Raw genomic sequence first — 14,540 nt, 5'->3', positions numbered from 1 at the left:
GACAACGTGACATACAGTGACAGTTAAGGGCCTGTCCCACGAGCATGCGACCAGCATGCGGCGAGCGCAACCAAACCGGAAGCGGGGGCCGCGCGGAGGTCGAGTGAGTGACGTGAAGTTTGAGCGAAGTCTGCGGGAAGTTGGCGCGTGACGTACGGCGTCGAGACGCTGTGCACGCCCGTCGAGACGCTGCGTACGGCATTGAGGTGGCTGCGGGCCGGCAGGCCGTTGCCGCGCGGAATTTTTGAACACGGTCAGTTTTTCAGAGACCTGCGCGATGTCGGGACCAGCTCCGCGCAATGCCATACGGCTCAGGCGATCGAAGTGGGACCGGCCCCGCGAGGCCGTACGGCTCAAGCGACCACGTTAGGTCGCGCTTGACGCATGGAGTCGCATGCTCGTGGGACAGGCCCTTTAGGAATGACACATAAAAAGTGTTCCCAGTGTGCGTAGGGTTAGGGTTAATGTGCGGGGATGGCAGATCGCTGTCGGGCCGAAGGGCCTGTTTCCGAGCCCTGTCTCAAAACGAAACTAAAAAAAAGTCAGACTTTATTACGAACTTCCAGCATATTCATCGGCACTTTCACCAAATACCAAGATTACTCTTTCTGGAATTCTTTTTGAAATGTGTTCATATTCCCGCAGTGGGACTACACTCATTGTCTCTGGATGTAGTTATTTTATTATTGCAGGCTGTGGCTACAGAATGGAATATACAGCATATCATTAAACACCATGTCCACTGTAACATTACACTTGATTTCTGTGAGAGGCATCAAAGATATTTCCAATGCATTGCTTCAGCCGGTACTTGCATTAGATGAAAACAGATGTGTTTCTAATTAAATATGCCAAGCCTATCGGACTAACATGTTCAACATTTTCTACTTTTTTTACACTATGATTAATTCAAGTGGAAAAAAACCCATTAACTCCTCAAAAGTATTGCGGTTTCATTCACATCTCATTTATCAGGGGCCTGAGTGAAAGATCTGCTCAAGGGTTTGGGAGTGACTCAGAACTCCTCTCCGTCATTGTCATCGGTTGTGGTGTCAGCGCCAACCTCCTCGTAATCCTTCTCCAAGGCTGCCATGTCTTCACGGGCCTCGGAGAACTCTCCCTCCTCCATCCCCTCCCCCACGTACCAATGCACGAAGGCGCGCTTGGCGTACATCAGGTCAAACTTGTGGTCGAGCCGTGCCCAGGCCTCAGCGATGGCAGTGGTGTTGCTCAGCATACACACTGCACGCTGCACCTTGGCCAGGTCACCACCGGGCACTGCAGTGGGAGGCTGGTAGTTGATGCCAACCTTGAAACCAGTCGGGCACCAGTCAACAAACTGGATGCTGCGCCTGGTCTTGATGGACGCGATGGCAACGTTGACGTCTTTCGGCACCACGTCACCGCGGTAAAGCAGACAACAAGCCATGTACTTGCCATGGCGAGGGTCGCACTTGACCATCTGGTTGGCCGGCTCAAAGCAAGCATTGGTGATCTCGGCCACGGTCAGTTGCTCGTGGTGAGCCTTCTCGGCCGAGATGACCGGGGCGTAGGTGACCAGGGGGAAGTGGATTCGGGGATAGGGCACCAAGTTGGTCTGGAACTCTGTCAGATCCACGTTCAGGGCCCCGTCAAAGCGGAGGGAGGCCGTGATGGACGAGACGATCTGGCCAATGAGCCTGTTGAGGTTCACGTAGCCCGGGCGCTCGACGTCCAGGTTCCTGCGGCAGATGTCGTAGATGGCTTCATTGTCCACCATGAAGGAGCAGTCTGTGTGCTCCAGGGTGGTGTGGGTGGTCAGGATGGAGTTGTAGGGCTCCACCACTGCGGTGGAGATCTGAGGAGCCGGGTAGATGCAGAACTCCAGCTTGGACTTCTTGCCGTAGTCAACGGAGAGACGTTCCATCAGCAGGGAGGTGAAGCCTGAACCAGTGCCTCCACCAAAGCTGTGGAACACAAAGAACCCTTGGAGACCCGTGCACTGGTCAGCCTGGGGAAGGCGGATGAAATGGAACAAACAAAAAAATATGTTATACTTAGAAACATAGAAACATAGAAATTAGGTGCTGGAGTAGGCCATTCGGCCCTTCGAGCCTGCACCGCCATTCAATATGATCATGGCTGATCATCCAACTCAGTATCCCGTAACTGCCTTCTCTCCATACCCTCTGATCCCCTTAGCCACAAGGGCCACATCTAACTCCCTCTTAAATATAGCCAATGAACTGGCCTCGACTACCCTCTGTGGCAGGGAGTTCCAGAGATTCACCACTCTCTGTGTGAAAAAAGTTCTTCTCATCTCGGTTTTAAAGGATTTCCCCCTTATCCTTAAGCTGTGACCCCTTGTCCTGGACTTCCCCAACATCGGGAGCAATCTTCCTGCATCTAGCCTGTCCAACCCCTTAAGAATTTTGTAAGTTTCTATAAGATCCCCTCTCAATCTCCTAAATTCTAGAGAGTATAAACCAAGTCTATCCAGTCTTTCTTCATAAGACAGTCCTGACATCCCAGGAATCAGTCTGGTGAACCTTCTCTGCACTCCCTCTATGGCAATAATGTCCTTCCTCAGATTTGGAGACCAAAACTGTACGCAATACTCCAGGTGTGGTCTCACCAAGACCCTGTACAACTGCAGTAGAACCTCCCTGCTCCTATACTCAAATCCTTTTGCTATGAAAGCTAACATACCATTCGCTTTCTTCACTGCCTGCTGCACCTGCATGCCCACTTTCAATGACTGGTGTACCATGACACCCAGGTCTCGCTGCATCTCCCCTTTTCCTAGTCGGCCACCATTTAGATAATAGTCTGCTTTCCTGTTTTTGCCACCAAAATGGATAACCTCACATTTATCCACATTATACTGCATCTGCCAAACATTTGCCCACTCACCCAGCCTATCCAAGTCACCTTGCAGTCTCCTAGCATCCTCCTCACAGCTAACACTGCCCCCCAGCTTAGTGTCATCCGCAAACTTGGAGATATTGCCTTCAATTCCCTCATCCAGATCATTAATATTAATACTTGATGTCAAATGCCGTTAAATTCAGATATGTACGATGTGTCGCATTTTGGGACGTGAAACCAGGGCAGGACCTTCACTGTGAATGTTGTAGAGCAGAGTGATCCAGGAGTGGTGTTGCGGGTGGATAGGGAGGTGAAGAAAGTTTCAGGCATGCCGGCTCTTCATAACAACAGGAGTTGTGAACTGTGAGGAGGATGCTATGAGAATGCAGGGTGACCTGGACAGGTTGGGGGAGTGGGCAGAAGCATGGCAGATGAAGTTTAATTACAGATAAATGTGAGGTTATCCACTTTGGTGGCAAAAACAGGAAGGCAGATTAATATCTAAATGGCAGGTACACAAAATTGCTGGGGAAACTCAGCGGGTGCAGCAGCATCTATGGAGCGAAGGAAATAGGCGACGTTTCGGGCCGAAACCCTTCTTCAGACTGATGGGGGGTGGGGAAAGAAAGAAGGAAAAGGGGAGGAGGAGAAGGAGCCCGAGGGCGGGCGGATGGGAGGGTGGGAGGAGACAGCTAGAGGGTTAAGGAAGGGGAGGAGACAGCACGGGCTAGCCAAATTGGGAGAATTCAATGTTAATGCCATAAGGACGCAAGGTCCCCAGACGGAATATGAGGTGCTGTTCCTCCAATTTCCGCTGTTGCTCACTCTGGCAATGGAGGAGACCCAGGACAGAGAGGTCGGATTGGGAATGGGAGGGGGAGTTGAAGTGCTGAGCCACCGGGAGGTCAGGTAGGTTATTGCGGACTGAGCGGAGGTGTTCGGCGAAACGATCGCCCAACCTACGCTTGGTCTCACCGATGTAAATCAGCTGACATCTAGAGCAGCGGATGCAGTAGATGAGGTTGGAGGAGATACAGGTGAACCTTTGTCGCATCTGGAACGACTGCTTGGGACCTTGAATGGAGTCGAGGGGGGAGGTGAAGGGACAGGTGTTGCATTTCTGGCGGTTGCAACGGAAAGTGCCCGGGGAGGGGGTGGTGCGGGAGGGAAGGGAAGAATTGACGAGGGAGTTGCGGAGGGAGCGGTCTTTGCAGAAGGCAGACATGGGGGGAGATGGGAAGATGTGGCGAGTGGTGGGGTCACGTTGGAGGTGGCGGAAATGGCGGAGGATTATGTGTTGTATTTGCCGGCTGGTGGGGTCAAGTTGGGGAAAAGGGGAAGTACAACGGGATCAGGGGGTCCTTGTACATCAGTCTATGAAAGTAAGCATGCAGGAACAGCAGGCAGTGAAGAAAGCGAATGGCATGTTGGCCTAACAAGAGGAATCGAATATAGGAGCAAAGAGGTCCTTCTGCAGTTGTACAGGGCCTTAGTGAGACCACACCTGGAGTATTGTGCGCAGTTTTGGTCCTCAAACATGAGGAAGGACATTCTTGCTATTGAGGGAGTGCAGCGTAGGTTCACCAGGTTAATTCCCGGGATGGCGGGAAGAGACAATAGACAATAGGTGCAGGAGGAGGCCATTCGGGCCTTCGAGCCAGCACCGCCATTCAATGTGATCATGGCTGATCATCCCCAAACAGTACCCAAGTCCTGCCTTCTCCCCATATCCCTGTCATATGCTGAGAGAATGGAGCGGCTGGGCTTGTATACTCTGGAATTTAGAAGGATGAGAGGGGATCGTATTGAAACATGTAAGATTATTAAGGGTTTGGACTTGCTAGAGACAGGAAACGTGTTCCCGATGTTGGGGGAGTCCAGAACCAGGGGCCACAGTTTAAGAATAAGGGGTAAGCCATTTAGAACGGAGATGAGGAAACACTTTTTCACACAGAGAGTTGTGAGTCTGTGGAATACTCTGCCTCAGAGGGCGGTGGAGGCCCATTCTCTGGATACTTTCAAGAGAGAGCTAGAGAGGGCTCTTGAAGATAGCGGGGTCAGGGGATATGGGGAGAAGGCAGGAACGGGGTACTGATTGGGGATGATCAGCCATGATCACATTGAATGGCGGTGCTGGCTCGAAGGGCCGAATGGCCTACTCCTGCACCTATTGTCTATTGTCATCAGTCAAGGGATTGGGTGTAGACATTGGGAGGTTATGTTGCAGGCACATGGATAGGACATGTTTGGAAGGGTATGGGCGAAACGCAGGCAGATAGAACTAGTGTAGCTGGGACACGTTGGCCGGTGTGGGCAAGTTTCCACACTGTATCACTCTATGACTCTATGCATAAGATGTTGGTGAGGCTACACATAAGAAAGAACTTCAGATGCTGGTTTAAGTCAAAGGTAGACACAAAATGCTAGGGTAACTCAGCGGGTGAGGCAGCATCTCTGGAGAGAAGGAAATAGGCGACGTTTCGGGTCGAAACGTCGCCCATTCCTTCTCTCCAGAGATGCTGCCTCACCCGCTGAGTTACTCCAGCATTTTGTGACTACCTGCACTTTAAGTATTGTAGGTACACAAAATTGCTGGGGAAACTCAGCGGGTGCAGCAGCATCTATGGAGCGAAGGAAATAGGCGACGTTTCGCAAGGATTCCATTCATCTGGACAGGGGGCAGAGAAGATTTGCGAGGATGTTGGCAGGACTCGAGGGCCTGAGCTATGGAGAGAGGCTGGGCTGGTGATGACTCTATTCCTTGGAGCGCAGGAGGATGAGAGGTGATCTTATAGAGGTGTATAAGGTCATGAGAGGAATAAATAGGGTGACTGCACAGAATCTTTTCCCCAGGGTCGGGGAATCAACAACTAGAGAGCACAGGTTTAAATGAGAGGGGAACAGTTTAAGAGGGTGGTGGTTATATGGAACGAGCTGCTGGTCAAATTGGTTGAGAGAGGTACAAGAACAACATATTACTCACAGACACACACACTGACACACATGCACGAGCACTGATACATACGCACGCACACACATGCGCACACTCTCATAGACATACACACAGACACACACACTGACACGCGCGAACACATACACGGGCACTCACAGACACACACACTGACACACACGCTGACTCACACGGTCACAAACATACACAGGCAAACACACACACACACACACACACACACACACACACACACACACACACACACACACACACACACACACACACACATGCGCACACACACACACACACACACACACACACACACACACACACACACACACACACACACACACACACACACACACACAAACAGACACACACACACACACACACAAACAGACACACACACACACAAACAGACACACACACACACACACACACACACACACAAACACACACACACAGACACACAACCGTCTAGTACATACTCTATAACTGGACCGGACAGTGTAAATATCCATACCAGTTTCCGAAGCCTCTCTAACACCGGGTCGATCAGCTCCTTGCCAATGGTGTAGTGCCCACGGGCATAGTTGTTGGCGGCATCTTCCTTGCCGGTGATGAGCTGCTCAGGGTGGAAGAGATGTCGGTAGGCACCAGTGCGGACCTCATCTGGACAAAGAAAGGTGGACAATGTCTACGTTCAACGTCTACGTTCAACGTCTGCGTTCACTGTCTACGTTCAATGTCTACGTTCAGTCTACGTTCAATGTCTACGTTCAGTCTACGTTCAATGTCTACGTTCACTGTCTACGTTCAATGTCAATGTCTACATTCAATCTCTACGTTCACTGTCTACGTTCAATGTCTACGTTCAACGTCTATGTTCACTGTCTACGTTCAATGTCTACGTTCAGTCTACGTTCAATGTCTACGTTCACTGTCTACGTTCAATGTCTACATTCAATGTCTACGTTCAACGTCTACGTTCAACGTCTATGTTCACTGTCTACGTTCAATGTCTACATTCAATGTCTACGTTCAATGTCTACGTTCACTGTCTACGTTCAATGTCTACATTCAATGTCTACGTTCAACGTCTACGTTCACTGTCTATGTTCAACGTCTACGTTCACTGTCTACGTTCAATGTCTACGTTCAATGTCTACGTTCAACGTCTACGTTCAACGTCTACGCTCAACGTCTACGTTCACTGTCTACGTTCAATGTCTACGTTCACTGTCTACGTTCAATGTCTATGTTCAATGTTCTAGGTTCAATGTCTACGTTCAACGTCTAAGTTCACTGTCTACGTTCAACGTCTACGTTCAACGTCTACGTTCAATGTCTACGTTCACTGTCTACGTCCAATGTCTATGTCCAATGTCTACGTTCAATGTTCTAGGTTCAATGTCTGTCCAATGTCTACGTCCAATGTCTATGTCTAATGTCCACGTTCAACGTCTACGTTCAATGTCTATGTCCAATGTCTACGTTCAATGTCTATGTCCAATGTCTACGTTCAATGTCTATGTCCAATGTCTACGTTCAATGTCTATGTCTAATGTCCACGTTCAACGTCTACGTTCAATGTCTATGTCCAATGTCTACGTTCAACGTCTATGTTCAATGTCTATGTTCAATGTCTATGTTCAATGTTCTACAATCTACGTTCTATGTTCCATGAGTGAGCGTTTCCAATACCGATCACAGAAGGTTCTAGATCCAGAAAGATTGCCCTGGGCACGTGCTTCCCTGACCCCATCTCGCAGAAGAAGGTGTCGAATGAGTCGTCCGTCTCCGTTCTGCTTCTGCCGTCCGGTCTGCGGCCATCGGGCTGGATTCCATGTTCCAGGCAGTACAGCTCCCAGCATGCATTGCCCATCTGGACTCCGGCCTGGCCAACATGGATGGAGATACACTCACGCTGAAGGAAGAAGCGAAATGTTCTATTAGTATTGTTTAATTCATCTGTGGTGTGTGGGTGTCGGGTCAACAGCCCCTCCCCAGGCGTCCCCTTAATTTAGTTTAGTTTAGTTTAGAGATACAGCGCGGAAACAGGCCCTTCGGCCCACCGGATACGCGTCGACTAGTGATCCCCGCACATCAACACTATCCTACACCCACGAACGCACACCTCCAGATTCAGGGTCAGTTTCTTCCCAGCTGTTAAGAGGCAACTGAACCGTCCTCTCACCAACTAGAGAGCGGTCCTGATCTACTATTATTACTGCAATGGAGACACTCGGACTTTACTGGCTTTACCTTGCACTAAACGATATTCACATTATTCCCTTTATCATGTATCTGTACACTGTGAATGGCTCGATTGTAAACATGTCCTGTCTTTCCGCTGACTGATTAGCACATAACAAAAGCTTTTTACGGTGACACTAAATTTAACCAGATGGATTAGTTATGAGAGAAAAAAAAGACATAAAGTGCTGGAGTAACTCAGCGGGTCAGGCAGCATCTGTGGAGAACATGGATAGGTGACGTTTCACTGAGTGCTGGAGTAACTCAGCGGGTCAGGCAGCATCTGTGGAGAACATGGATAGGTGACGTTTCACAGAGTGCTGGAGTAACTCAGCGGGTCAGGCAGCATCTGTGGAGAACATGGATAGGTGACGTTTCGGGTCGGGACCTTTCTTCAGACTGATTGTAGTGGGAGGGGAAAGCTGGAAGAGAGGTGGGGGCAAAACAAAGCCTTGCAAGTGATAGGTGGATACAGGTGAGATGGGGGAGGAAGGGGGGGGTAAGGTTGATGGGCAGATGGTTGGACAAACACCAGAGATGACAAAATAAATATTTAAATAGGCAGGCACATTCACAGGCAGTCTGAGGAAAGGTCCCGACCCGAAACGTCACCTATCCATGTTCTCCACAGATGCTGCCTGACCCGCTGAGTTACTCCAGCACTCTGTGAAACGTCACCTATCCACGTTCTCCACAGATGCTGCCTGACCCGCTGAGTTACTCCAGCACTCTGTGAAACGTCACCTATCCACGTTCTCCACAGATGCTGCCTGACCCGCTGTTACTTTAGTACTTTGTGACTTTTTTTTCATAAACCAGCACCTGCAGTTGATTGTTTCTACATAGAAGAGTACAGCACAGGAACAGGCCCTTCGGCCCACAATGTCTGTGCTGAACACGATGCCAAGACCTATCTGTCTGCACGTGATCCATAGCCTCCATTCCCTGCATATCCATGTTCCTATCCAAAAGCCTTTTAAACGCCACAATCTATAGACAATAGGTGCAGGAGTAGGCCATTCGGCACTTCTTAAAGCAATACCCTCTAGTCCAGAACCTTGTTCTGCATAGGGGCCGGGACACATGTCTGTGAGTGGATGGCGGGCCACATACATCACGTGTACACGTGGATCCTGCCCCGGATGGCAGGCATCAAATCACGTGCTCACAGAAGGTAGATAAAAATGCTGGAGAAACTCAGCGGGTGAGGCAGCCTCGTGCAATCCTCGCGTGTCTCACCCGCTGAGTTTCTCCAGCATTTTTTGTCCACCTTCGATTTTTCCAGCATCTTCAGTTCTTTCTTAAACGTATTCACAGAAGGTGCGCGGCCGTGCCGGCGGCTTTGCGCAGGATGTGGTACGGGGAGAGCTTGCTCGGGGAGCTCGGCCGCTGCTCGGAGCGCTGCTGCTCAGGGCGGGCGCTCAGCGGGCCGGATGATTATGGGGAAAGAAATCCACCTGCGGGCAGGATGATTTCGTGTTAAGGGCCGCATTCGGCCCAGGGGCCGTAGGTTGCTGACCCCTGCTCTAGTCTTTGATATTGAATGCCATTATTGTATCTAAGATAGAACAAAACAGAAAGTGGAAGAAACTGAGATAGATATCTATATAATTAAAAGTCTCATCTTGACCACTTCCTGTCTGCGCTGTATATTGATTTTAGAAAAATCGCTACCATATATTGCTATGATTTTAGGCCATCTTACTCACAGTCCTCATCCGCTGAGGCAGTCCTGAGGATTTTTCCCATCGATGAAAAATAAAAAAGTTATGAGTGTTTAAAAAACCTTGAGATCAGCTGATTGGTCCTCTCGCCTGTCAATCACCGCGATGAAGGTAACACCCTTTCATGGGGGGGGGGGGGGGAGGCAGGACTATAAAACCCCAGATGCTTGGACGTGAGTCAGTCACTCTGCAAGATCGCGAGGGAGAGGCCATGACTGTCATTCTAAGCTGTGAATCAACTGAACTGTGAGTCTGCAATGTACTTGCAATAAATGATTTGTTAGCCCTTAATGACAATGCCATAAGTTGTTTGGCCTGCTGCCCTGCCTATGCTTGAAACTGCAATGCTTTATTAGGTCCAACTGTGTTTGTAAGGAATAAATGCTTTATTAGGTCCAGCTGTGTTTAGACCAAAAGTCCCGCTCATTTCGTGACTTCCGCTTAGTGGACGGGTCGTGCTGATTGCGTAATTTCTGGTGAGTGCAGAGGTTGCGCTAATTGCGTAATTTCCGGTAAGTGCAAAGGTTACGCTGATTGCGGAGGTGCCGCTGACTGCGGAAGCCCCACAGTGGAGAAGCCGCGCTCAGCCGTGTGGGTAAATTAAAGAAAGTTTACTGTCATATATGGTTTGTGAGTCAGTGAGTGTGAGTGTGAGTGTGTGTGTGTGTGTGTGTGTGTAGGTGAGTGTGTTGAGTGCGTATGTGAGTGTATGTGAGTGTTAGTGTATGTGTGTGTGTGTGTATGTGTGTGTGAGTGTATGTGTGTGTGTGTATGTGTGTGTGTGTGAGTGTGTATGTGTGTATGAGTCTGTGTATGTGTGTGTGTGTGAGTGTGTATGTGTATGTGAGTGTGTGAGTGTATGTGTGTGTGTGTGTATGGGTGTGTGAGTGTATGTGTGTGTGTGTGTATGGGTGTGTGAGTGAATGTGTGTGTATGAGTCTGTGCGTGTGTATGAGTGGGTATGTGAGTGTGTGTGTGTGTGTGTGTGTGAGTGTATGTGTGTGTGTGCGTGAGTGTATGTGTGTGTGTGCGTGAGTGTATGTGTGAGTGTAACTGTATGTGTGAGTGAGAGTCTGTGTGAGTGTATGTGTGTATGTGTGTCTGAGTGTGTGTGAGTGTGTGTGTGTGAATGTGTGTGTGTATATTGAAATTGGTGGGGAGGTGGAATATTGCGTTGGGGGACCAGCCCTCCCGAGTGAAGCTGGGACCCAACGCGTCCCACTTATTCTAGTCTCCATTGTATCTGTACACTGTGGACGGCTTGATTGTAATCATGTGTAGTCTTGGACATAGAAAATAGGTGTAGTCCATTCGGCCCTTCGAGCCAGCACAGCCATTCAATGTGATCATGGCTGATCATCCAAAATCAGTACCTCGTTCCTGCTTTCTCCCCATACCCCTTGATTCCATCCGAGCTCTATCTAACTCTCTCTTGAAAACATCCAGTGAATTGGCCTCTACTGCCATCTGTGGCAGAGAATTCCACAGATTCACAATTGTCATTACCATTGTTAGAGTGAGGCTAAATGCCAATTGGAGGAACAGCATCTCATATTTCGCTTGGGCAGCTGAATATTGATTTCTCTCACTTCAGGTAGCCCCGGCATTCCCTCTCTCTCTCTATCCCTCCCCCACCCAAGGCACCGCAGCTTCTCATTTTCACCCGACATACAGCTAACAATGACCTGTTTCCTTTATAATAATAATAATAATAAATTTTATTTATGGGCGCCTTTCAAGAGTCTCAAGGACACCGTACAAAAATTGAGCATGTATAGGAAAAACATGTAAGGGGAATGAAATAAATAGTAGAGACATGACTAGTACACAAAGTAAAGACAGAATTCAATACAAAACACAATATGAGGCAATTAATGCACAGATGAAAAGGGACGGGGACGTGGGGCTAAGGATAGGCAGAGGTGAAGAGATGGGTCTTGAGGCGGGACTGGAAGATGGTGAGGGACACGGAATTGCGGATCAGTTGGGGGAGGGAGTTCCAGAGCCTGGGAGCTGCCCTGGAGAAGGCTCTGTCCCCAAAACTGCGGAGGTTGGACTTGTGGATGGAGAGGAGACCGGCTGATGTGGATCTGAGGGACCGTGAGGGTTGGTAGGGGGAGAGGAGGTCAGTGAGATATGGGGGGGCCAGATGGTGGAGGGCTTTGTAGGTGAGGACCAGGATTTTGTAGGTGATCCGGTGGGAGATGGGAAGCCAGTGAAGTTTTTTGAGGACTGGAGTGATGTGATGCCAGGATTTGGTGTGGGTGATGAGTCGGGCGGCTGCGTTCTGGACCAGTTGGAGTCGGTTGATGTAGGTGGAGCTGATGCCAAGGAGAAGTGAGTTGCAATAGTCCAGTCGGGAGGAGATGATGGCATGGATGAGTCTTTCAGCAGCAGGCGGTGTGAGAGAGGGTCTGAGTTTGGCGATGTCGCAGAGATGAAAGAAGGAGGTTTTAATGACATGGCGGATGTGAGGCTCAAGGGAGAGGGTGGAATCAAAGATCACGCCAAGGTTGCGGGCCTGGGGAGATGGGGAGACAGTGGTGCCGTCGATGGTGAGAGTGGGGTTATTGATTTTGCTGAGTGTGGCTTTGGAGCCTATGAGGAGAAATTCTGTCTTATCGCTGTTGAGTTTGAGGAAATTATGTTGCATCCAGGTTTTTATAGCTGACAAACAGGAGTTGATATGGGAGAGGGGGGGGTTGTGGGGGGATTTGGTGCCAAGGTAAATCTGGGTGTCATCAGCGTAACAGTGGAAGTCCAGATTGAAGTGGCGGAGTATCTGACCAAGGGGGAGGATGTAGATGATGAAGAGGAGGGGGCCGAGTACGGAGCCTTGGGGAACGCCTTGAGTGACTGCGGCTGTAGCAGAGGTGTGGTTGTGGAGAGAGATGAAGTGGGATCTGTTGGAAAGGTAGGAACGAAGCCAGCTGAGTGCAGAGCCTTCAATGCCGAGGTCTTTGAGTCTGGTGAGCAGGATGTTATGGTTCACTGTATCGAAGGCTGCGCTCAGGTCGAGGAGGATGAGGATGTTGAGGGAACCAGTGTCAGCAGAGGTGAGGAGGTCGTTGAGGACTTTGAGGAGAGCAGTTTCTGTGCTATGGAGGGGGCGAAAGCCAGATTGGAGGGGTTCATGTAGGTTATACGCACGGAGGTGGGAATGAAGTTGCGACGCAACGATACGCTCCAGGGTTTTTGAAAGAAAGGGGAGGTTTGAGATTGGGCGGTAGTTAATGAGAGAGGAGGGATCAAGACCAGGTTTCTTTAAGATTGGTGTGACAGCAGCAGTTTTGAAAGCGGAGGGGACAATTCCTTGGGACAATGAGGAGTTGAAGAGATTAGTGAGGTAGGGGCAGAGAACGGGGAGGCAGGACTTCAACAGGGGAGTGGGGAGAGGGTCGAGGGAGCAGGTAGTGGGTTTGGAAGAGCTGATGAGTTTGGAGATTTTATCATCAATACTTTTATGTATATCTTTCATTCATTGTTCTTTATCTCTCCACATGAATGAATACGTTTATTGGCCAAATATTCACATACAAGGAATTTGCCTTGGTGCTCCGCCCGCAAGTGACAACATGACTTACAGATTGGAATGGCACATAAAACATTAATGATAAATAATAATAAAACATTATCGATTAAAACACCGTCTTGTGCTCCCGTTCCCCTTATTAACCAGTCTGAAGAAGGGTCTCGACCCAAAACGTCACCCATTCCTTCTCTCCAGAGATGCTGCCTGTCCCACCGAGGTGCTCCAGCATTTTGTGTCTTTTTAAAGTCTTCCCGCTGACTGGATAGTAGGCTACAAAAAAGCTTTTTCCTGTACTTTGGTACATGTGATAATCTGCTAAACTAAACTAAACTTGAAGCTTGAAAGCGCGCATCACCAGACACAGGAACAGCTTCTTCCCCTCTGTTATCAGGCTTCTGAACGGTCCTTCCATAAGCTAGGGTACTGTCCGATTCACCTCTACCCCATTGCGGACATTGGACTTTGTCTCCAGAGCTGATGCTCTACAATGCTGAGAACTATATTCTGCACTCTGTATCTTCCCCTTTTCTTCACCCATTGTGTTTGGAGATACAGTGTAGACAATAGACAATAGATAATAGACAATAGGTGCAGGAGTAGGCCATTTGGCCCTTCGAGCCAGCACCGCCATACAATGTGATCATGGCTGATCATCCACAATCAGTACCCCGTTCCTGCGTTCTCCCCATATCCCCTGATATGTGCCATAGGGCTGTTTTTAAGAGCCCTATCTAGCTCTCTCTTGAAAGCATCCAGAGAACCGGCCTCCACCGCCTTCTGAGGGAGAGAATTCCACAGACTCACCACTCTCTGTGAGAAAAGGTGTTTCCTCGTCTCCGTTCTAAATGGCCTACTCCTTATTCTTAAACTGTGGCCCCTGGTTCTGGACTCCCCCAACATCGGGAACATGTTTCTTGCCGCTAACGTGTCCAAGCCCTTAACAATCTTAGTGTAGAAACAGGCCCTTCGGCCCACCTTGTCCGTGCCGACCAGCGATCACCCTGTACCCTAACATTATCCCACACTAGGGGGACAATTTAACCATTTTTACCGAAGCCAATTAACCTGCAAACCTGTACATCCTTGGAATGTGGGAGGAATCCGGAGCACCCGGAGTAAACCCACAAGGTCACAGGGAGAATGGATGAAAATCCGTACAGACAGCTCCCGTAGTCGGGATTGAACCCGGGTTTATGGCGCTATGAGGATCGTCACCTTGTCGTGGTGGAGA

General features: G+C 49.4%; 1 protein-coding gene across 1 annotated transcript in view; it reads right to left on the bottom strand.

The window, feature by feature from the left end:
• Positions 1–659: 659 nt before the first annotated feature.
• LOC116975602 (tubulin alpha-4A chain-like) overlaps positions 660–14,540 on the bottom strand; it is an 18,080-nt gene continuing 4,199 nt past the window's right edge. The window contains exons 2-4 of the mRNA XM_033024904.1: positions 7,502–7,724; positions 6,321–6,469; positions 660–1,990 (exon numbers count right to left, since the gene is read on the bottom strand). Of these exons, the coding sequence (XP_032880795.1) occupies positions 1,016–1,990; positions 6,321–6,469; positions 7,502–7,724 (1,347 nt within the window). The 3' untranslated portion in view covers positions 660–1,015. The remainder of the gene's footprint in view (positions 1,991–6,320; positions 6,470–7,501; positions 7,725–14,540) is intronic.

The sequence above is a fragment of the Amblyraja radiata genome, chromosome 7 (genome assembly GCF_010909765.2).
Source record: "Amblyraja radiata isolate CabotCenter1 chromosome 7, sAmbRad1.1.pri, whole genome shotgun sequence".
Lineage (NCBI taxonomy): Eukaryota > Metazoa > Chordata > Chondrichthyes > Rajiformes > Rajidae > Amblyraja > Amblyraja radiata.
This window is presented reverse-complemented; position numbering and strand designations above follow the sequence as displayed.